This window comes from Hemiscyllium ocellatum, chromosome 5, assembly GCF_020745735.1.
Source record: "Hemiscyllium ocellatum isolate sHemOce1 chromosome 5, sHemOce1.pat.X.cur, whole genome shotgun sequence".
NCBI lineage: Eukaryota > Metazoa > Chordata > Chondrichthyes > Orectolobiformes > Hemiscylliidae > Hemiscyllium > Hemiscyllium ocellatum.
Genome location: NC_083405.1, coordinates 131,286,000 through 131,309,693, shown reverse-complemented (window position 1 = coordinate 131,309,693; position 23,694 = coordinate 131,286,000). Strand labels below are relative to the sequence as shown.

Here is a 23,694-nt window from a genome sequence, read left to right as displayed (position 1 = left end):
AATGATGTGTGTGGAGGTGCAGGTGAATTTGTGGCGGATGTGGAAGTATCCCTTGGGACCTTGGAGGGAAGTGAGGGGGGAGGTGTGGGTGCAAGTTTTGCATTTCTTGCGGTTGCGGGGGAAGGTGCCGGGAGTGGAGATTGGGTTGGTGGAGGTGTGTGGTCCTGACAAGGGAGTCACGGAAGGAGTGGTCTTTTGGGAACGCTGATAGGGGAGGGGAGGGAAATATATCCCTGGTGGTGGGGTCCGTTTGGAGGTGGCGGAAATGACGACGGATGATATGATGTATATGGAGGTTGGTGGGGTGGTAGGTGAGGACCCCAGTGGGGTTCTGTCCTGGTGGCGATTGGAGGGGCGGGGCTCAAGGGCGGAGGAGCTAGAAGTGGAGGAGATACGGTGGAGAGCATTGTCAATCATGTCTGGTGGGAAATTGCAGTCTTTGAAGAAGGAGGCCATCTGGGTTGTTCGGTATTGGAACTGGTCCTCCTGGGAGCAGATGCGGTGGAGACAAAGGAATTGGGAATATGGGATGGAGTTTTTATAGGGGGCAAGGTGGGAGAAGGTGTAGTCTAGGTAGCTGTGGGAGTTGGTCGGTTTATAGTAAATGTCTGTGTTGATTTGGTTGTCCAAGATAGAAATGGAGAGGTCTAGGAAGGGGAGGGAGGAGTCTGAGACGGTCCAGGTAAATTTGAGGTCGGGGTGGAAGGTGTTGGTAAAGTGAATGAACTGTTCAACCTCCTCGTGGGAGCACGAGGCAGCGCCGATACAGTCATCGATGTAGCGGAGGAAAAGGTGGGGGGTGGTGCCGGTGTAGCTGCGGAAGATGGACTGTTCCACATATCCTACGAAGAGGCAGGCATAGCTGGGGCCCATGCGGGTGCTCATGGCAACTCCTTTGGTTTGGAGGAAGTGGAAGGATTGAAAAGAGAAGTTGTTCAGAGTGAGGACCAGTTCAGTCAGTTGAAGGAGGGTGTCAGTGGAAGGGTACTGGTTGGTACGGCGGGAAAGGAAGAAGTGGAGGGCTTGGAGTCCTTCGTGATGGGGGATGGAGGTGTACAGCAATAGCTGCCACAAACCATGACATCACTTCCACCCCCAGCGACCTTGCAGCCTCCACGGTCGCCACCCAGACAGCTGCCTCCATAATCGCCAGGAAGACCATCGCCGACAGATTCGCGGCCTCCGTGGGGTCCACGGCTGTCAGGAACAACACCGTTTCTGCCATCGCCACAGCCACGTCCGCCCCCTGGGTTGCCGTCACCTCAGCCACTTCTGTCCCCAGTGACATCACTCACCTGCACAACGACCACGCCGCATGCGTCTCCGCCCCCACGCAGATCTCTGTCACCACGCCTAACCCTGCCCCCACGCCAAACCCCACCACCGCCCCGATCTCCATCCCAGCCCCGATTCCCACGCCTAACCCTGCCTCCACTCCCAGCTCCAGGCCCACACGAGGTCATAGCTCCCAGTCTCTCCAGACCTCCCCCTCTCTGAGGATGAAAGATCAGTCCTCAGCAGAGGCCTCACCTTCATCCCCCTACGCTCTCGGATTAACGAGTTTAACACGCGGTGAGACATCGAACAATTCTTCCGCTGCCTTCGCCTCCGCGCCTACTTCTTCAACCAGGATTCGCGCCCACCCTCTGACGACCCCTTCTCCTGCCTCCAACACACCCCATCCACCCGGACACCCCGTGCTGGCCTCTTACCCACCCTCGATCTCTTCATAGTCTACTGCCGCCGCGATATTAGCCGCCTCAACCTGTCCACCCCTCTCACCCACTCCAACCTCTCACCCTCGGAACGTGCAGCCCTACATCCCTCCATTCCAACCCCAAACTTACTATCAAACCTGCAGACAAGGGAGGCACGGTAGTAGTTTGGCGCACTGACCTTAACACCGCTGAGGCTAGATGCCAGCTCGCGGACACCTCCTACTGCCCCCTTGATCATGAGCCCTCCTCCCACCACCAAACCATCATCTCCCAGACCATCCATAACCTCATCACCTCAGGGGATCTCCCATCCACCGTCTCCAACCTCATAGCCCCACAACCCCACACTGCCCGTTTCTACCTCCTGCCCAAAATCTACAAACCTGCCTGCCCTGGCCGACCCATTGTCTCAGCCTGCTCCTGCCCCACTGAACTCATCTCTGCATACCTCGACACGGTCCTGTCCCCCTTAGTCCAAGAACTCCCCACCTACGTTCGGGACACCACCCACACCCTCCACCACCTCCATGATTTTCGCTTCCCCGGTCCCCAATGCCTTATCTTCACCATGGACATCCAGTCCCTGTACACCTCCATCCCCCATCACGAAGGACTCAAAGCCCTCCGCTTCTTCCTTTCCCGCTGTACCAACCAGTACCCTTCCACTGACACCCTCCTTCAACTGACTGAACTGGTCCTCACCCTGAACAACTTCTCTTTCCAATCCTCCCACTTCCTCCAAACCAAACGCGTAGCCATGAGCACCCGCATGGGCCCCAGCTATGCCTGCCTCTTCGTAGGATATGTGGAACAGTCCATCTTCTGCAGCTACACTGGCACCACCCCCCACCTTTTCCTCCACTACATCGATGACTGTATCGGCGCTGCCTCGTGCTCCCACGAGGAGGTTGAACAGTTCGTCCACTTTACTAACACCTTCCACCCCGACCTCAAATTTACCTGGACCGTCTCAGACTCCTCCCTCCCCTTCCTAGACCTCTCCACTTTTATCTCGGGCGACCGAATCAACACAGACATTTACTATAAACCGACCAACTCCCACAGCTACCTAGACTACACCTTCTCCCACCCTGCCCCCTGTAAAAACGCCGTCCCATATTCCCAATTCCTTTGTCTCCACTGCATCTGCTCCCAGGAGGACCAATTCCAACACCGCACAGCCCAGATGGCCTCCTTCTTCAAAGACTGCAATTTCCCACCAGACATGATCGACGATGCCCTCCACCGCATCTCCTCCACTTCTCGCTTCTCCGCCCTTGAGCCCCGCCCCTCCAACTGCCACCAGGACAGAACCCCACTGGTCCTCACCTACCACCCCACCAACCTCCATATATATCACATCATCCGTCGTCATTTCCACCACCTCCAAACGGACCCCACCACCAGGGATATATTCCCCTCCCCTCCCCTATCAGCGTTCCGAAAAGACCACTCCCTCTGTGACTCCCTTGTCAAGTCCACACCCCCCACCAACCCAATCTCCACTCCCGGCACCTTTCCCTGCAACCGCAAGAAATGAAAACTTGCACCCACACCTCCCCCTTACTTCCCTCCAAGGTCCCAAGGGATCCTTCCATATCCGCCACAAATTCACCTGCACCTCCACACACATCATTTACTCATTTACTGCATCCGCTGCACCCAATGTGGCCTCCTCTATATTGGGGAGATAGGTCGCCCTCTTGTGGAACGTTTCAGGGAACACCTCTGGGACACCCGGACCAACCAACCCAACCACCCCATGGCTCAACACTCCAACCCCCCCCTCCCTCTCCACCAAGGACATGCAGGTCCTTGGACTCCTCCATCGCCAGACCATAGCAACACGACGGCTGGAGGAAGAGTGCCTCATCTTCTGCCTAGGTACCCTCCAACCACAAGGGATGAATTCAGATTTCTCCAGTTTCCTCATTTCCCCTCCCCCCACCTTGTCTCAGTCCCAACCCTCAAACTCAGCACCAATTTCCTAACCTGCAATCTTCTTCCTGACCTCTCCGCCCCCACCCCCACTCTGGCCTATCACCCTCAGCTTAACCTCCTTCCACCTATCGCCCCTCCCCCAAGTCCCTCCTCCCTACACTTTATCTTAGCCTGCTTGGTACACTCTCCTCATTCCTGAAGAAGGGCTCATGCCTGAAATGTCGATTCTCCTGCTCCTTGGATGCTGCCTGACCTGCTGCGCTTTTCCAGCAACACATTTTCAGCATAGAAATGGAGAGGTCAAGAAAGGGGAACAGGAGTCTGAGATGGATCAAGTGAATTTGAGGGCAGGGTGGAAGTTGTGGACAAAGTTGATGAACTGCTCCAGTTCAGCCTGGGTGCAGGATGCTGCACCAATACATCGATGACTGCAACGGTGGAAGAGTTGTGGCACTGTGCCTGTGTTGGTACTAAAGAGGGACTGTTCGACTTAGCTAACAAAGAAGAAGGGCGTAGCTGGGGCCCATCTGGGTACCATGGCCACACCCTGGATTTGGAGAAAATGGGAGGAGCTAAAGGAAAAATTGTTGAGGGTGAGAACCAGAACTGTTGGAGAAGAAGAAGTGGAGGGTCTGGAGGCCATCCATGTCGGGTACAGACGTGTATAAGGACTCATGTCCATAGTGAAGATAAAGCACTGAGGGCCAGGGAACTGCAACTTACTGAAGAGATGAAGGGCATGCTTGGTGTTGTGGATATAGGTGGGAGGTGCCTGAACCAAGGGGGCTAAGATGGAGTTGAGGTAAGGCGAGATGAATTCGGTGCGGCAGGAGCATGCCGAGACGATGGGTCGGCCAAGGTAGTTGGGCTTGTGGATCTTGGGGAGCAGGTAGAACCAGCAGTGTGGGGCTGGAGGACTATGAGTTTGGAGGCAGTGTAGGGGAGATCACCTGAGGCAATGAGGGCACGGACAGTGCAAGTGATTTTGGCCTGATGGGTCGCAGTGGGGTCGTGGGTAAGTGGACGTTAAGATGCGGTATCGGAGAGTTGGTGTTTGGCCTCTGCGACATAGAGGTCCATCCACCAGACCACAACCCTGCCTTTGTCAGCGGGATTGGATTGGTGCGGAGTGAGTGGAGTGTTGCATGTTCGGAGGGAGTGATGTTGGAGGAGGTGAGGTTGGAGAGGGTGAGGAGGGTGAAGAAAGTGTCATGTCGGCAGTCTGCAATGAAGAGGTGTAGGCCGGCCACAAGGTCGGTGGGGAGGTGACCGAGTGCATGGGTAAGGTGGGAAGCAGAAGAAGGGGTCCTCAGAGGGAGGTTGGAAGTTTTTGTCAAAGAAGAAGGCACGGAGGCAGAGGTGGTGAAGGAAGAGTTCCACGTTGTGGCGGTTCCAGAACTCGCCATGGTGCAGGTGGAGGGGCACAAACGTGAGCCCGATCCTGAGGACAGGCTGTTTGGCCTCAGAGAGTTCAAGGTCATGGGGTGGGGAGCTAGTGAATATGTGGCAAGGCTCAGGGTGAGGTTTTGGAGTTGTTCTGATGGTTGGGAGGGGGAGGGGTGACGGCATGTGCTGGGTGAGGGTTGGATATGGTGTGATTCTTGTTGTCTCGAGGAATTAAGGGCTACAGGGAGAACGCTGGTAAATGGAGTTGAAATGCCCATCAGCCATGATTAAATGGCGGAGTGGACTCGATGGGCCGAATGGCCTTACTTCCACTCCTATGTCTTATGGTCTTATGGTTGGAGGGGGGCTGGTGCTGGGAGAGAAAGGAGATTGGGAGGGGCTATTGAGCAAGAAGCATAGAATTGAAATAGGTTGGTCATTTTCAGGTTAGCAAACTGTAACTAGTAGAGTGCCACAGGGATCAGAGCTGGGGCATTAACTATTCACAATAACAATCATGCTGCAACTATACAAAACACTAGTGCGGTCACACTTGGAATATTGTGTACAGTTCTGGTCCCCATAGTTCGGGAAGGATGTGGAAGCATTGGAAAAGCTGCAGAGGAGATTTACCAGGATGTTGCCTGGACTGGAGGGAAGGTCATATGAGGAAAGGAAAAGAGACTTGGATCTGTTCTCATTGGAAAGAAGAAGGCTAAGAGGGGATTTGGTAGAGACATATAAGATGATCAAAGGATTAGATAGGGTAGACAGTGAAAGTCCTTTTCCTAGGATAGTGGGCGGCACGGTGGCACTGTGGTTAGCACTGCTGCCTCACAGCGCTAGAGACCCGGGTTCAATTCCCGACTCATGCGACTGACTGTGTGGAGTTTGCACATTCTCCCCGTGTCTGTGTGGGTTTCCTCCTGGTGCTCCGGATGTGCAGGTCAGGTGAATTGGCCATGCTAAAATTGCCTGTAGTGTTAGGTACAGGGGTAAAGGTAGGGGAATGGGTGGATTGTGCTTCGGCAGGTTGGTGTGGACTTGTTGGGCCGAAGGGCCTGTTTCCACACTGTAAGTAATATAATCTAATGATGACGTCAGCATGTATGAGGGGTCATAACTACAAATTGAGGGGTGATAGATTTAAGACAGAAGAGGCATATTCTTTATGCAGAGAGTGGTAAGGGCGTAGAATGCCCTACCTGCCAATGTAGTCAACTCAGCCACATTAGGGAGATTTAAACAATCCTTAGATAAGCACATGGATGATTTTGGGATAGTGTAGGGGGACAAGCTGAGAATAGTTCACAGGTCGGTGCAACATCGAGGGCCGAAGGGCCTGTTCTGCGCTATATGTTCTATGTTCTAAATCAATTACTTGAATGAAGGGATAGAATGTATTGTTGTTGATGCTGATGGTACAACATAAGCAGGAGGAAATCAGAGCAGGTTTGAATGGAAGTGACATGAGCTAGAAGGCAGATGACCGAAATCCATGCTGCCTCTTTTACCGATATTACCGATATTATATTCCATCTCATACTGTTCCTGTATCCCAGGGATGATGGCGAGAGGGAGTTGTTGGCAAGGGTGGTCGACAGCAAGGATGGGGTGATTCTCAATGAGAATCTGTCCCCTTCCTGATGCTAATCCTCTCAATCAGTCATTATGTTAATGCACTGCTACTGAAAGGTCTTAATTGGCAGTGGCAGTAGAGGTCTGTTCTTGGATGTAATCCAAGTTGAGGTGGGAAGACAGATTCCCTACCTCATGCACTCCTGTCTGATCAAGTAATCCTGATACAGTGCAGAAAAAGGCTATTCATGCCCATCAAGTCTGCACTGACCTCCAAAGAGTACCCTGTCCAGATACAGCCCCTCATTCTATCCTAATCACCCACAGGTCCCTGGCACTGTGAGGCAGCAGTGCTAACCACTGAGCCACCATAATTCCATTCCATCAAGCTCACCACAGGGAAGGGCATTAAGTTCCACTCAAAGACTTGGCAAAGTCATATGACATTACCATTGCAGCAATGTCTCTGTTTTCAGTAATTTGATTGAGGGATAATTGTTGGCCAGCATACCAGGGAATCCTCGAGTAAAAAGTGAGGTCTGCAGATGCTGGAGATCAGAGCTGAAAATGTGTTGCTGGTTAAAGCACAGCAGGTCAGGCAGCATCCAAGGAACAGGAAATTTGACGTTTCGGGCCAGAGCCCTTCATCAGGAATGAGGAGAGGGTGCCAGGCAGGCTAAGATAAAAGGTAGGGAGGAGGGACTTGGGGGAGGGGTGATGGAGATGCCCCTCCCCCAAGTCCCTCCTCCCTACCTTTTATCTTAGCCTACCAGGGAATCCTCCCTTGTTCACCTTCAGAGCTTCTACATCAGCCTGAGATTGCAGGGGCATGGGTTTAATGTCCTACCTAAAATACAGCATTTAGAAAGTGGGTACAGAGCAGAATAAAAGCTTTGATAACTACTGTTTTCCTCACTAGTCATATTGCAGTGAAGGCTGAAGTCCAGGCAGTTCAGGTGTGCCTGCTGTCCTCTACAGTCACTTTCAAAGATATCTACGTTGGGATCCCTGCACAGGAGACAGTGAAAATCTTCAACCAGACATTACTACCAACAAAATATACGTGGGGAGAGGTAAGTCTGAGAAAAGCCCTAAGCACATAGGCAAACAATTGCAGTACTAATCCAGTGATGTAATCCTGCCTTCTTAAACAGCTGTAGTCCATGTGGTGTAGGTACACACACCATGCAGCATATATTTTGCGCAGTCTTTCTTTATCTATTGCTTGAACATGAGGTGCTATAATGTGTGAGAACCATCTCATCGAGCAGTTCATCAACCTGATCAGGTACTATTTTCAGTTAATATTAATATCACATTTTCTTTTCAAGATATATGGTTTAACCAACGTATCATACCTATTTATCTTTGACCTCAAGAAGCCATTCCCCCTTCCTACTCTGAGACTATGAGAAGGGCCATGTAGATTGTTACACTGTTGAATGGTTTATGGATGAGTTGATTGGATGGTGCTGGTAGCCTATTTTTGATACCACGGTCATTCTAGGTGAGTGAACTAAGAGTCCAGAGATGTGCAGGTCAGGTGAATTGGCCATGCTAAATTGCCCGTAGTGGTAGGTGCAGAGGGAATTGGGTCTGGGTGGGTTACTGTTTGGAGGGTTGGTGTGGACTGGCTGGGCCAGTTTCCACACTGTAGGGAATCTAATCTAATCATAAAATGTGTTGAATTAATTTTCTTGTCCACAATTATCTTGTGAATTTGTGATGAGCTGCCTGAAAATTTTTGACCTCTATTTAAAACTGTACACACATTTTTGAATTGTTAGTTTACCCTGAATGTAAATATTGAAAAATTTCAAAGGCGAATTCTTCAAGGAGAGAGTTGTCTACAAGTTTATATCAGAGTCTAGATTAGAGTGGTGCTGGAAAAGCACAGCAGGTTAGGCAGCATCTGAGGAGCAGGAAAAGCCCTGATGAAGGGCTTTTGCCCGAAATGACCAGCTGTGCTTTTCCAACACTACTCTCATCTAGACTGTGATCTCCAGCATCGGCAGTCCTCACTTCTTTATATCATCCAGAGGCATGGTGCTTGTATCTAATCATACCCAGTTCCATTCATCAACCCCAACATCTTGATTTCAAAATTCTTGCCCTTATTTTTAAGTACAATGACATGCACTAAATGCTGGCCTGTCCCATAAGTGTGCATTCAGATACATTATGCTAACAATGCCACATACATCTTTGAAATTTATTGTAATCTCCATTGTTTTAACAGTGTTGTGGCACAAAGTCTCTCGGGTCAGCGGACCTCTGTCTTGTTAAAGCATGTAAACCGTAGATCCCCATCAGGTGTACAAGGCTACAGGTGGAAATTCATGTGGCAGAGTGGTAGTGTCCATTTGTAATGACAACTCTGAACAGGTTGATTAGAACAAGCCATGTACTGGACAAATGGGATTAGAATAGAAAGGTGGTTGATGACAGTGCAGACCTGACATGCTGAAGGGCTTTTTCCATGTTGTTGAAAATCAATGACTCCTTGATGATACTGATTTGATCATATGTGTCCATCTTTGTCAATAAGTTGCATGAAAGTGAAGCTCATCGATATAGAGTCACCGTCTCTGCAGCAAGTTACACTCTGGGGCCAAATGAAGAAGTCACAGCGTGTGTGGAATTAACAGCTTATAGCATGGTGAGTGTACAGGAACATCATCAAGTCAGCACTAGCAGTGCTGACGTGTTATTATGAGGGATTTATAATATTACAATCCCGTTTCTACAGCCTCTGAGGAAGTTGTCCAATGATTCGCACTCAATAGGATGTGTTCCTGGAGCTACATCACACAACCTCCTCCCTCTAACTGCCCTGTCTCTTCGTCCTTCCCACGCTGATTGGTTGATTTGTCCATTCTCACGATGCAATGCCTTCTCACAGCTGAAGATAAATAGATTTTCATTAGCCAATTGGATGATGCATGAGTGTCAGCTGCACAGACATTCTTCCCCAAATGGTGAAAGAATTCTTCAAATCCTCTGTGCCTTTTCTTCCAGGTGTGTTGCAGTGTCTCTTGGAGATTAATTATCAATTCCTGAAGACACCAGGACAATCCTGGAAGATTGGCAATCCTCAGGCTGGAAAAAAACACAATAGCAACTTGTTTGTTCGGTTTTAAAGTGCACATATCATTAGATTTCAAAGCAATTATGAATATTCTGGTTTATGTCTTCAGCTTGCTGCAAGCAAACCTCAATGATGCTGTCTTTGAGTAATGTGATCCTTCCTTGTAGCGTGAATTGAGTGGTTTGATGCTCTCATGCATAGTAGAGGAGATGAAAGAACCTCTTCTGCTGGAGATACTGGCTAAGCCAAAGGGCCTGAACATCACTTACAGCATTCCTGCTGACAGCAACGAGGAGAGGTAATCCTTGGGACTGCTTTCTCTGTTCATAATTTAAATGGTTATAATTATGCACAACGTGCAATCCTGATTGCTCATGTCTTCTTTACACAGCAACTCGCTACTTTTGAATTTCAGTGAGGTAATGGTGCATGGCACAATGAAGAGGCAGCTGTTGATCACCAACAACACTGCCATTCCAGCAGCGTTCAATCTGGAAGTGGACTACTTTAGCAGCTGCTCTCCAGTGCCCCCCTCAGTCAGCAGGCTGGCAGTTAGTCAGTCAAGTAATCAGTAAGTAACGTCGCAAAACCAGGGTTTGAGGTATTTGTATTTCCCACACTGTTCAACCAGAATTTTACATATCTAAATAGTCAAATAGAATTACTCATAAATCATAACACAACTGTTTTGTCTGACCAGCCTACACATCCTTATTCTCCACGCAAGCAGTAACATACTTACGTTATAGAGTATTGCTGAAAAAGAAACACGCTTTCAGTGCTTGTCATCTGGCCTACGTCAGGACAGAATGGCAGGAATACCAAATCTTACAGGGAATAACAATTCACACTGCATGACAAGAGGGTGCTAATGTGTTGGAAAATATACTCTGGCTGAGGTATTGCCACGGAGAACGCACCAGGAAAAGGATAACATCCAAGCTTTTTTTAATTTTAAATCAGACAAATCGACTCTGACTGGTCAAGGCATTGGCATGGGGAATGAACCATGAATGGCTGTTCCCCCAACAATGAAATTCTTTGTCAGTATATCTCTTTACACTGCAATATCAAAATAACATTAACATGGTTTCCATTTCAGTTACAACCCTCTCTGTAAAAAGAATAGCTTTCATGCTGTCTTTGCTAAATTTCTTACTTTTAATCTCATGTAGTCTTCTGAGATATCAGTGTTTATGGCATCTTGTGCACCCTCTATTTTCATTATTTCAGTGTTCTAAGATAAAGTCACCACAATCCAGGGCACCACAGTGCTACTTGCTCATTAGAGAGAGAGAGAGAGATAACTGGTGCTGAGTTTAACCTGAGGGTCACCACACCTCAGGTGAGGGGTGAGGTTGAGAAGAGGGGATTTCCGTGGTAACCTCAGCTACTGGTGTCACTCTGCATGCCAAACCAGCTATCCAGCCAGCTGAACTAACTGACATTTGAATGTTGTAACACATAAGCAACTGATAAATTTTATAATTTTTTTGCGTTAGTTTCTTCTACACGTGTTTCCTTGCATTGATAGCATCCAAACATGAGAAGTCACCATAAATTTTGAGACCTTGCTATATTCCCACTAAATCCCTGAAAAGCAAACGTCCCCATCTGACTCCCATACAAACTGACATTATAAATGCTTCCCTTTCTTCAGGGTCTAACCCTTTTCAAATGCACAATTGCAATTCTTCTTTAAAGAAAACCTCAGCCTCAACCCCTCAATTCTTGCAATCATCAGTAATTTCCCTTTCCTCTAATGTCATCTCTGAGACCCAGAAACTGCCTTTCAAATCTGTTCCCAGCTCTCCCACCACAAAGAAAGGCTCCTAAACAAAACCAAGAATAGTATTTTCTGTGTACTTTACCCACGGAGGATTTTCTATTCCTCCTTTCTCTTCTTGGCCTGCCTGATGCCTTGAGTAGAGGCCACCAGATCCATCTATTTCCAGTGCCTGTCCTTTGTTGTCTACATTAGGGGCAGGTGGAGGTAAAGTTCTTTGTTTGATGCATGTCTGAGCTGCTTCAACAGAGATCCATCATTTCCAGCCATGACTCTCATTCCCATCCTTGCAATATCACTTCAGGAATATCACAAAGATCAAACCCTTCCTCATTTGCTCCTCACATTTACGATATTCTCTCCAGTTAGGGGATCATTTTTTGCCGCGTTGTAGCTTGTCCCCTCTGCTGCCTCTACTGTATCTTACTGCTTCACAATATTTAATGTTGGATGAGCTGAAAATTACGCTAGCTAAACATTGAGCAGAGTTATGCTGATGTTTTCAGATCAGAGTGGTGCTGGAAAAGCACAAGTCAGGCAGCATCCGAGGAGCAGGAAAGTCGATGTTTCGGGCAAAAGCCCTTCATCAGGAAACGTCGATTTTCCTGCTCCTCGGATGCTGCCTGACCTGCTGTGCTTTTCCAGCACCACTCTGATCTAAACTCTGGTTTCCAGCATCTGTAGTCCTCACTTTTGCCTTGCTGATGTTTTCAGTCCTGCACAAACTCTCTATCCTGGGTCTATCTCACATCGTATCAGTCATAAACTAAGTCACATGATGCCAGGTTATAGTCTAAGAGGTTTATCTAAAATCACAAGCTTTTGGAGAGTTGCTCCTCCATCAGGGTGAAGTGGTCATAGACTACACTTTGCAAATTCAGCATTATATGTGACTGTACGCTTTGCTTCTGACCCCATTACTCCTCCATGTCAAATAATTTCTACTTCCATTACTTGTTTCTGTCCCTGCCCTGTTTTAACTGCTATGAAATCCTTGCCTCTGCTTTTATCATCTGTGAGTGAAACTAATTATTGATTTCTTGGTTGATCAAGAAGTGGGTCTTGTCGGGGAGAGATTAAATGTATTGCAGAGAGGTGTGAATTTTGGTAAAAAAAGCATGGTGAGGCACTATAAAATGAAAAGTACAATTCTAAAGGAGGTGTAGAAACAGAGGGATCTGTGCACAAATGGTTAAAGGTGGCAGGACAGGTTGAAAGGCCAGTTATTAAAACATGCAGGATCTGGACATTATAAGTTGGGAAATTGAGAGCAAAGCTAGGCTATTTATGATAAACCCATATAGATCACCTTGAAATATTGCGTACTGAGCTGCCTCCAGTTCTGGGCACCATTCTTTAGAAAGGATGAAAAGACATTATAAAAGATGTATGAAAATGGTTCCAGGAATGAGGAAGTTGAATGATTAGATTAGAGAAGCTAGAGCTCATCACATTGGTGAAGGAAAGGTTGACAGGGGATTCACACCCAGGAGAAACTGTTCCAATGATGAAAGGATTGAGAATCAGAGGACACCACTTTGAGGATTAGATTAATTACAGTGTGATTAGATGACTTACAGTGTGGAAACAGGCCCTTCGGCCCAACAAGTCCACACCGACCCGCCGAAGCGACAACCCACCCATACCCCTACATATACCCCTTACCTAACACTACGGGCAATTTAGCATGGCCAATTCACCTGACCCGCACATCTTTGGACTGTGGGAGGAAACCGGAGCACCCGGAGGAAACCCACGCAGACACGGGGAGAACGTGCAAACTCCACACAGTCAGTCGCCTGAGGCGGGAATTGAACCCAGGTCCCTGGCGCTGTGAGGCAGCAGTGCTAACCACTGTGCCACCGTGCCGCCTCAAACGTGTGGTAACAGGCCCTTCAGCCCAACAAGTCCACACTGACCCTCTGAAGAGCAACCCACCCAGACCCATTCCCCTACATTTACCCCTTCACCTGACACTACAGGCAATTTAGCCAATTCACCTAACTGCACATCTTTGTGACTGTGGGAGGAAACCGGAGTACCCGGAGGAAACCCACGCAGACACAGGGAGAATGTGCAAACTCCACACAGACAGTTGCCCAAGGCAGGAATTGAACCCAGGTCTCTGGCACTGTGAGGCAGCAGTGCTAACCACTGTGCCACTGTGCCGTCCACAGACGTGGAGGAAAAAGTGCTAAAAGGAAAAGACTAGATGAATTACTCTTGAAGACAGCCAGCACAGACATAATGGATTGAGTGGCCTCCTTTTGTCGCACTCACTCCTTAATGTTATGATACATTGGCTCTTGGTCCTCCAATATTGCGTATTTGTTGACCACACTGCTTCCTATCTCTGTAATTTCCTCCAGTTCTACAATTCCTCTATTCTGCCTCCTGCAACTCTCCCTTACCATAACTCCAGCTTATTCTGGATCCAGTCTCTAGTTCTCCCATCTTCACAGTTATGTCACTAGCTGCCAAATTGGCACTTTCTGTTATGCTGCACCAAAATCATTTCTCCAGTAACATCTCCTAATTTCAGTTATATTTAACATTTACGACTGACCCAGATTCCAAATAACAGCAACATGCATTTATATAGTATCTTGAATGCAGTAAAGCCTCCCCTTCGCAGAGCAATTATCAATCAAAATTTAACACTGAACCATCCAAGGAATCACAACAGATGACCACAATATTCCCATTTTCTATCATTGCTCCTGTGATTCCCAACAATTTTATATTCTCAGCAGTATATTGAAAGGATAATTCTGGATTCTTTTCACATATTTAAGGTCCAGAACACCACTCCTTAAAAGAACAGTGAGCCTTACAGAAGGTCCAAGCAAGTCACAGAATCAACTACAGCGTGGTAAGAACACAACCCATAATACTATTGCAGCAACTATGTCAATTAAATAATATTGCAAGATTGCTGATCTACAGGTAACTCAGGATAAAGCCTGAGTCTCAAGATCTGAAATGTGGGCTGCAACAGTTTGAGAAGGCAACTCTTTTCATGGGGAGCTAAGGATGGGCAATAAATACTGGCCCAGCCAGCAAATCCCACACACAAGTTGTCCACCTGATAGATCCACATTAGCTCAGTATTTCTCCACAGGCCTTTGGTTGTCCATTGGATGTGAACTTTGGTCCAGCATTTATTCTGCATTTTTGATTGTTCATAAGAAGATGGTGCTAAGCTGCTTTCTTGAAAAAGCTGCAGTCCAAGTGATGAGGGGTAGCAGTTCCAGGATTGTGTTCAATGACAATGAAAGAATGGCAATATACTGTATTTTCTTGTGAGATGATGGCTCCTTATATCTTGTGGCATTTGCCACCTCTACCAGTGTGTCGTACTGGGTTCATATGATGCCACAATGTAGCACATAGTATACAAGAAGAAATATTGGATATTTGTGATAAAGGGAGAACACAATTAAGGATGACTAATCTACCAATAGACTGGAAAACATCAGGTTAGCATTAATAGTCTGGGTGAGAGGTTCATGGAATATCTTGAGATGGTTTCTTACAGTAGCACGGTGGGACAGTGGTTAGCACTGCAGTCTCACACCACCAGAGCCCTAGGTTCAATTCAACTCTTGGGCGAATGTGCAGACCTTCTCTCAGTGTCTGCGTGGGTTTCCTTTAGGTGCTCTGGTTTCCTTCCACAGTCCAAAGATTTCAGGTTAGATGGATTGGCCATGCTGAATTGCCCATAGCATCCAGGAATGTACAGGCTCAGTGGCGTAGCCATGGGAAATGTAGAGTTACAGGGTTAGGGTAAGAGGGTCGGTCTAGGTTGGATGATTTTCAGAGGGTCGGTGTGGACTTGATGGACTGAATGGCCTGCTTTCACACTGTAGGAATTCTATAATTCTTGCACACATTCCCGGATGAATAAAACTAAAATACCACAGACCAAAAATAAAAAACAAAGGAATACTTTATAAAATGTGTTTTAATCAACCAATTCAGACATAGCTGATTTGTAGGTGGGACTTGAACCTAGACCTTCTGGCCTATTACATTAGAAATTACACTAACTACGTGCCAGAATAGTCCCTTACAGATACTTTATATTGTTTTGAAAGGCCACGTCTCTCTTGACAGATTCTGAGATTAATCAATAGCTTTGTCAGAGAGCCAGTGCAGGCCCAATGGCTTAGTGGCCTCCTACTTCTTCATGATTTAACCTAAATAACCCTCAACATCGATCTGTTTTTGGTCGTCATTGATTAGTGGAGGAAATTGACCAGGTCACCCAGAGAACTTCCTGTTCTTCAAATAGTGCCATTGGAACCTTTGATGTCCACAGGCAGACTTGGCCTCCAACAGGTTCATTCTGTGAAGCAGTATCCCTCCAAGTTTGTGCCAAAATATCAACGCAGTTTTATGTGGAGCTTAACCTAACAACATCCTTTTCTCAGTGTTGAGAGTAATGCAGGTTGTGTCAGCTTAACTCAATAACATTGAGCATATTAACTTAGGCTAAGGGAGTATTGCAGTATTAGTGAAGCCATCTTTCAGGTAAGATACTAAACAGACATCCTGACCTCCCTGTCTGAAGAATGTAGAATGATTCTGCAGTTCTGTTTAGAAGAAAATAAAGATTAAACACTTTGGGCTGAGCTATCTAGTGCGTGTTGGGAGTCTGACTTTTTAGTGTGTTGGCAGTCCTGAGTTCATGCATATTGTTAGGTCACCTAGCATGCCGTCTGTCAACAGATTCGTTGTCCTTTTAAAGGTGGTGGTAGGGTTTGCAAGTCAAGAGGCTCTATCAGACGCAGAAATGATTTTGCAAGTTCACCTCAAAATAGGAGTGCGCATAGATTCCTTCTGCAATTTTGAGAATGAAGATGGTCTCACCCAGTTAGGCTGGCGAAGTGGAAGGAGGAGCCAATTTTATGGCTAGGGCCACTCTTCCTGGTGGCTGTGTCACAGCAACGCGGATGTTTTGGCTCCAATTGTCTCCCAGCTTGCTGCTGGTTCATGTAGATTGTGGGTCAAATGCCACACCATAGTCTAGAGCACAAAACCTTCGGCTGTCCCTTCAATGTGATACAGAAGGAGTTCCATACTGTTGAAAATGCCATCTTGTAGATGAGATCTTTCAACCCCGCACTTGCTCAAAATAGCATAATGGAATTGTCTACATCCACTTGATTGCAGCATCATGGAACCTCAGTTTAAAGTCTTAACTGAAGGGTGGCACCTCCAATGGTGTGCGCTCCCTCAGCTCCATACTGAGAATGCCAGTGCAGATTATGTGTTCAAGTACTGGACTGATGCTCAACCATTTAGATACATTTGCCACACATCTTTCAGATCTTTTCACTTTTCCTTCTCCTCCTCTGTTCCCCCCAACAGAATTTGAGGACGTACTGCTCTGTCACAGGAAAGGGGCAGCGTTTGTTGTCCAACCGAAGACAGGGACCCTGCAGCCATACCAACAGCTGACCATTGAAATCACAGCCTTTGCCAACATGTGGGGAGACTACAGCGATTATTTGATTTGCAGAGTTTGTATTTTTTGTTTCATTGTCCTCTAGATAGAACCTACACCACAGAAACAACCCATCTGACCCAGCCTATCAAGATTTATGTTTACACTGCACATGAGCCTTTTCAGCATATCCTTCTATTCCTTTCTCCCCCATGTACCTATCAAACCTCTTATTAAAGTACTTCAATGCATTTCACCTCAATCACTCTTTGCGATCATGTTTTCCACATTTTACCCTGTGCTCTGAGTACAGGAATTTCTCCTGAATTCCTTTTAAGGTTTATTCGTGACTATTTTATATTGACAAACCCTGTTTATGATTTCTTTTGATTTATTTATTTGATTTGATTTGATTTATTTATTGTGTGAAATAACAGTGAAAAAGTGTTGTATGGTGTTGCCATTTTCCAGCGCCATCTTAAAACACAGAAAAATAAATCAAAACATCTCGAATATAAAGGCAGAAGAATAAAGAAATAAAGACAAAGTGTTCAACTTTACAGTCTGTTTTATTAAGTGCTCTGCCATGGGCCTGGTGGCCAGGCAGGAGTCCCTTCAGGACTTTGGAATAAAAGTCTCCACTCTTCAGCATCATCTAACCTCCCCCTCGCCACTATGAGTCCTCACTGGACTTCACCAATGCAGATGCCACCGATGCCGGGTACCACACCGGCTCACACTTGACCCTGTCACCGCCATCAGTTTTGAAGAAGGGTCACTGGACCCTAAATGTTAACTCTGCTTTGTCTCCGCAGATGCTGCCAGACCTGCTGAGTTTTCCCAGCAATTTCTGTTTTTGTTTCTGATTTCCAGCATCTGCAGTTATTTAGTTTTCTCGAAAAGATCCCTCTTTCTTAAGTGGATTATGATAGAAACATCAATTCCAGTTGCAGTCTTGGAATCCAGCAAAAGAGGAACCACCTTCTGTATTGATCTTTAACAGCTCACCCCTCACCCTTCACTTGTCAAAGGCAAAGAGACCCCTCCTGTTTAATCTTCCCTGATGGAAAGTGTTGTTTGTCATTCATGTTTGTATGGACCAGAATATGGTGATATTCATGGAGGTGTCTTACAGATGCAAACATTGAGTATAACCCTAGTATCCCTCGCAGCCAGCAGGATACATGTGGGTTACCAACTGGAGAATGTCACTTTAATAAGAATCATAATCCGTTTAAGAAAGAGGGAACTTTTCAAGAAAGGAGGCAATAACAAAACTAAATAACTGCGGATGGTGGAAATCAGAAACAAAAACAAATTGCTGGGAAAACTCAGAAGGTCTGGCAGCATCTGTGGAGAGAAAGCAGAGCTAACATTTAGAGTCCAGTGACTCTTCTTCAGAACTGATTGTAGCAAGCGAAAGGTTGGCATTTATGCTGAAAATGTGGGGGAAGAGGAGGAGGAGTAAATGATAGGTGGAGGTGAAGCTCAGAGAGAGAAAGAGAGAACAACAGACAAAGAAATAGATAAAGGTCAGCCCTGGGGCATCAGTAGTTGCTGATTACTGGGTGACAATGTCTTGTTTGTGGTAGCAGTCCGTGTGATGACAAGGCATGGTGTGAGGGTCAGGGTAAGGACATGTGAGAAGGTGCTCGGACCCTAAATTATTGAACTTGATATTGAGACCTGAAGCCTGCAGGATCCCCAAATTGAAAATGAGATGCTGTTCTTCCAGCTTGCACTGAGATTTTTTTGCAGTACTACAGCAAGCCTGAGACACAGATATTGGCCACAGAACACAGTGTTGAAGTGACAGGCAACTGGAAGCTCGGGTCATTTTTATGGACAAAACATAGGTGTTCCACAAAGCATTCACCCCAAAGCGTTTTATCTCCCTAACGTCAAGGAGGCCACATAGTGAGCAGCTAATGTAGTAGACTAGATTAAGTGAAGTGCAGGTAAATCGCTGCTTCACCTTGAAGGTTTGTCTGGGGCCATGGATAATAAGGAGGGAGGAGGTAAATGGGCAAGTGTTACACCTTTAGCCATTGCATGAGAAGGTGCCATGGGGTTGTGGGGACATTTTGGGAATGAAGGTGAGAGTGGATCAGGATGTCCTGGAGGGAATGGCCCCTATGGAAAGCTGACAAGGGAGGGGAGGGGAATGTGGATCTTGTGGTAATATCTCGCTGGGTGTGGGCGGAAGTGGCAGCTAATGATCCTTTGGGTGTGGATGCTGGTGGGGTGAATACATGAGGACCAGGGGGACCCTATTGCTGTTGTGGGAAGGAAGAGAAGAGGTGAGGGCCAAAGTGCGGGAGATGGATTGGACACACCTGAGGGTTCTGTCAACTACCATTTTGGGGAATCGTAGTTGAGGAAGAGGATGGACATGTCAGAGACCATCTTGTAAATCTGGCATCATCGGAACACGTGCAATGGGGACAGAAATGGAGAGAATGGAATGGAGCCTTTATAGGAAACTGGGTGTGACGATGTAGTCAAGGTAACTGTGAGAGTCAGTAGGTTTGTAGTAGATAGTGGTTGTCAGTCTAGCCCCAGAAATGGAAACAGAGATGTCAAGGAGGGGAAAGGATGTGGACCAGGTGAAGGTGAAAGTGGAGTGGAAAAAGGAAGCAAAATTGATAAACTTATCCAATTCCAGACAAAAGAGGGAGGCAGCACTAATGATGTAATCAATTTACTGGAGAAAGAGTTATGTGTGGGGCTCAGAGTAGGACTGAAACAAAGAGTGGTCCACATAGCCCATAGAGAGAGACAGGCATAACTGGGGCACATGCAGGTACCCATGGCCCCACCTTTGATCTGAAGAAAGTGGGAGGAGTTAAAGGAGAAGTTGTTCAGAGTGAGGATAAGCTCAGCCAGGTGGAGGAGGGTAATGGTGGATGGGGCCGGTTCAGGCTTTTATTTTCCAGGAAGTAGCATAGATCCCTGAGACCACCATGATGAAGGATGGACCTGTAAAGGGGTTGCACGTCCATAGTAAAGAGGAGGTGACTGGAATTGCAAACTGGAAAATCTAAAACTAACATAAAGCATCAGAAGAATCGCAGATGTAAGTGGAAAAGGATTGGCCAAGGGGCGTGTGGCGGGAGAAAAGAGAGTCGAGGTCGGCAGAAATAAGTTCTGCGGGGCAGGAACAGGCAGAAACAATGGGTCTGTCTGGGCAATCCTCTCTGTGGACCTTTTCAAGACTCTCCAGCCTTTTTCTTTCCAATTTATTTTCCTTCGCTCTCAAAGCTCCAGGCTGAGTTGCAGGTCCCCAGCAACTGGTTGCCTTCCCCTACTCACTGCATGCTGAAGCTATTTGTCTGTGCGGGGAATCAAGATTAAAACCGAGCATGTTCCTTTATGGCCATTGAATAAGGAAGCAAAAGACACTCTGACGTATTCACTCGCAGTCATCTCTTTATGGAGTGCTTTATGCTCAATTAAAACTGTAGTTGCTGTTTTAATGACCACATAATTTGTTTTTCTGATGTTGTCAGAGGGATACATATTGGCAAAGACGCTGGGGGTAATTCCTCAGCTCCCCTTAAAATAGCCTCAATGAGACCTTTTACATATACTCAAGCAGGTAGATTGAGTCTCATTGGAAAGATAACATCTCTGACAGTTCAGTGCTCCTTCAGTACTGCACTGGAATGTCAGCACTGATATTATCTATTTTCCATATATATTTTATTATGAATATTTCGGTCTCGCTCCTTTATTCATGAGACCACAGAGATGCAATGTGTTTTACTGAATATTTTGCATTTATATCCAATGTGTATGTGTAATATACCAATGATATCCATTATTCCATTAGGTTGGAGATCTGGAGCCTACCTATGTGCCCATGCAACTGTCTGTTAAAGGCATTCCACTGTACTTCAAGGTTTTAGGACCTCAGAAGGACAACCAGATGCAAGGCCCGGTAGTCAGGTACAAGGATTGTTGAGTCTATGATTTTACTACCTCCATCATATTGGGACAATGGGTTTTCCAATGGTGACACTCCTTTAGCTTGCTCTTAAAGGAAGAGGAGGTGGAGCAATTGCTGTGCCAACTGGAAATTCTAAAACTGACATAAAGCATTAGAAGATGTAAGTGGGAAGGGGTTGACCAAGGGGGGAGAAAAAGAGTGAAGGTAGGAAGAAATAAGTTCTTTGGGGCAGGAGCAGGCAGAAACAATGGATCTGCCTGGGCAATCCTCTCTGTGAATCTTTTCAAGAGTCCCCAGCCTTTTCCTTTCCAACTTATTTTTCAGAAAGGTCAGACAGTAGTAGAGACAGATTTTGCTGTATTATTGGCAGAGACCCACCCCCCAGACCCTACACTATTAAATGTAAGGGATCTCCAGCAGAAAGTGTGAGAAACCTCTGCCCTCACAAGCTGTGAGACTTTGTGTTTCCCTTCCAGAGTGAGACACGTAGTGAGTGGCATGGTGGCTTAGTGGCTAGTATTGCTGTCGCACAGCACCAGGGTCCAAGGTTCAATTCCATGCCTCGGGTGACTATCTGTGTGGAGTCTGCACATTTTCCCTGTGTCTGTGTGTGTTTCCTCCGGGTGCTGTGGTTTCCTTCCACAGTCCAAAGATGTGCAGGTTAGGTGAATTGGCCATGCTAAATTGCCCATAGTGCTGGGTCCATTAGTCAGAGAGAAAATGGGTCTGGGTGGGTTACTTTTTGGAGGGTCAGTGTGGACTGGTTGGGCCGAAGGGCCTGTTTCAACACTGTAGGAAATTTAATTATAAACTATGACAGTGTTCAAGATTTACTTGAATAGGTGGATGAATGTAAAGATGTTGAGGGGCCATAAGCACAGGGAGGGTAAATGTGATCAGAATAACTTACTAACAGAGAGTATACCCTAACATGGGCTGACTGTGGGCTGAATGGCCAGTTTCTGTCTTTTACCTGACAAAAACATCTATGTAAACATTCAGCTCACATTGCATCTAGTGGATGGTAAAATAAGCAAATGAATCATATGACATCCTCTTAGGATAGTATCCCTACAGTGCAGAAACAGGCTCTTCAGCCCAACAAGTCCACACTGACCCTCTGAAGAATAACACACCCAGACCCATTCCCTCTACCCTATGTTTACCCCTGACTAATGCACCTAACCTATCCACCCCTGAACTCTATGGGCAATTTTGCAGGGCCAATTCACCTGACCTGCACAGCTTTGGACTGTGAAAGGAAACCAGATTACCCGGAGGAAACCCACAGACACAGGGAGAATGTGCAAACTCCACACAGACAGTCACCCGAGGCTGGAATCAAACCCAGGTGAAAATGTGTTGCTGGTTAAAGCACAGCAGGTCAGGCAGCATCTCAGGAATAGGGAATTCGACGTTTCGAGCATAAGCCCTTCATCATCAAACCCAGGTCCCTGGCACTGTGAGACAGCAGTGCGAACCACTGAGCCACTGTGTCATTCCATGTGTCGCTCTGAAATTACTCATTTGACTGTGTCGTCCTTCTTTTCTCCTGTGGTCCAGCTGGGTGGAACTGCTCTTACACAGTTCTATTCTGAATCATCAAAATGGAACCAAAGAATCACTTGCACTTGCCTGTTTCCCTCTCCCATACTGATACTTTTGGTATCACTTGAGAGTCACTCACCCACTCCTTTCTCAGCTGTCCCTTGGCAACATCATCTCCGTTTTGTTGCTAAGTTATCTGACTGCTGCTTACCCAGCATGCAGTACTGCATTAGCCAAAATGTCCTCCAACTAAATATTGGGAAACCATTGTTACCAGCCCTCAATCCACACACTGTTCCCTTGCTACCAGCTCCATCCCTGCCCCTGGCAACAGTTAGAGATCAATCCAGTCTGTTCAAGGCTGTAATGTATACAATGGATACAAATTCCCAAAGACTAGCAATAACTTCCTCATTTGCTAAATCTAAACTGATCAGTATGCTTTCTATCTGTAGAGGATGCACTTCTGGGCGTACATGGAATAGTGTAGGTTAGATGGGCTTCAGATTGGTATGACTGTTCGGTGCAACATCGAGGACCGAAGGGCCTGTACTGTGCTGTAATGTTCTATGTTCTATGTTCTCAGTAATGTGCAACATTGTTTGTGTCTTCCCATGGGAAGTGTGTAATAAGTTTATACTGAAACACCAGTTGCAGAAACAGAGAGTAGTGAGCCTGTGGGGTTTTCTGCCACAGCTGCAAATGTGTTGCTGGTCAAAGCACAGCAGGTTAGGCAGCATCTCAGGAATAGAGAATTCGACGTTTCGAGCATAAGCCCTTCATCAGGAAGCCATTCCTGATGAAGGGCTTATGCTCGAAACGTCGAATTCTCTATTCCTGAGATGCTGCCTAACCTGCTGTGCTTTGACCAGCAACACATTTGCAGCTGTGATCTCCAGCATCTGCAGACCTCATTTTTTACTCGGGTTCTCTGCCACAGAAAGTAGTTGAAGCTAAAATATTGAATGTTTTCAAAAAGTAGTTAGATGTAGGCCTTAGGGCTAAAGGGTATGGGGAGAAAGTGGGAACGGGAGTTGAGTTGAATTGATTGAAGGAGCAAGCTCAAAGGGCCAAATGAACTATTGCTGCTCCTATTTTCTATGTTACTATAACTCTTCCTAATCAGCCTACCTTTTTCATTGTGACTACTAATGGTAGTCCCAAATAATCATTTCTAGAGGCTCCACTGAAATTAAACTGGCCTGTAATTAGATTAGATTATCTACAGTGTGGAAACAGGCACATCTTTGG

At 46.6% G+C, this 23,694-nt stretch overlaps 1 protein-coding gene across 1 annotated transcript in view; it reads left to right on the top strand.

Annotated features, from left to right (window-relative positions):
- The window catches only part of dlec1 (DLEC1 cilia and flagella associated protein), a 177,153-nt gene that overhangs the window by 121,505 nt on the left and 31,954 nt on the right, over window positions 1–23,694 (top strand). The window contains exons 23-29 of the mRNA XM_060825652.1: window positions 7,543–7,696; window positions 9,172–9,282; window positions 9,879–10,009; window positions 10,103–10,282; window positions 14,293–14,369; window positions 16,871–17,022; window positions 20,779–20,894. Of these exons, the coding sequence (XP_060681635.1) occupies window positions 7,543–7,696; window positions 9,172–9,282; window positions 9,879–10,009; window positions 10,103–10,282; window positions 14,293–14,369; window positions 16,871–17,022; window positions 20,779–20,894 (921 nt within the window). The remainder of the gene's footprint in view (window positions 1–7,542; window positions 7,697–9,171; window positions 9,283–9,878; window positions 10,010–10,102; window positions 10,283–14,292; window positions 14,370–16,870; window positions 17,023–20,778; window positions 20,895–23,694) is intronic.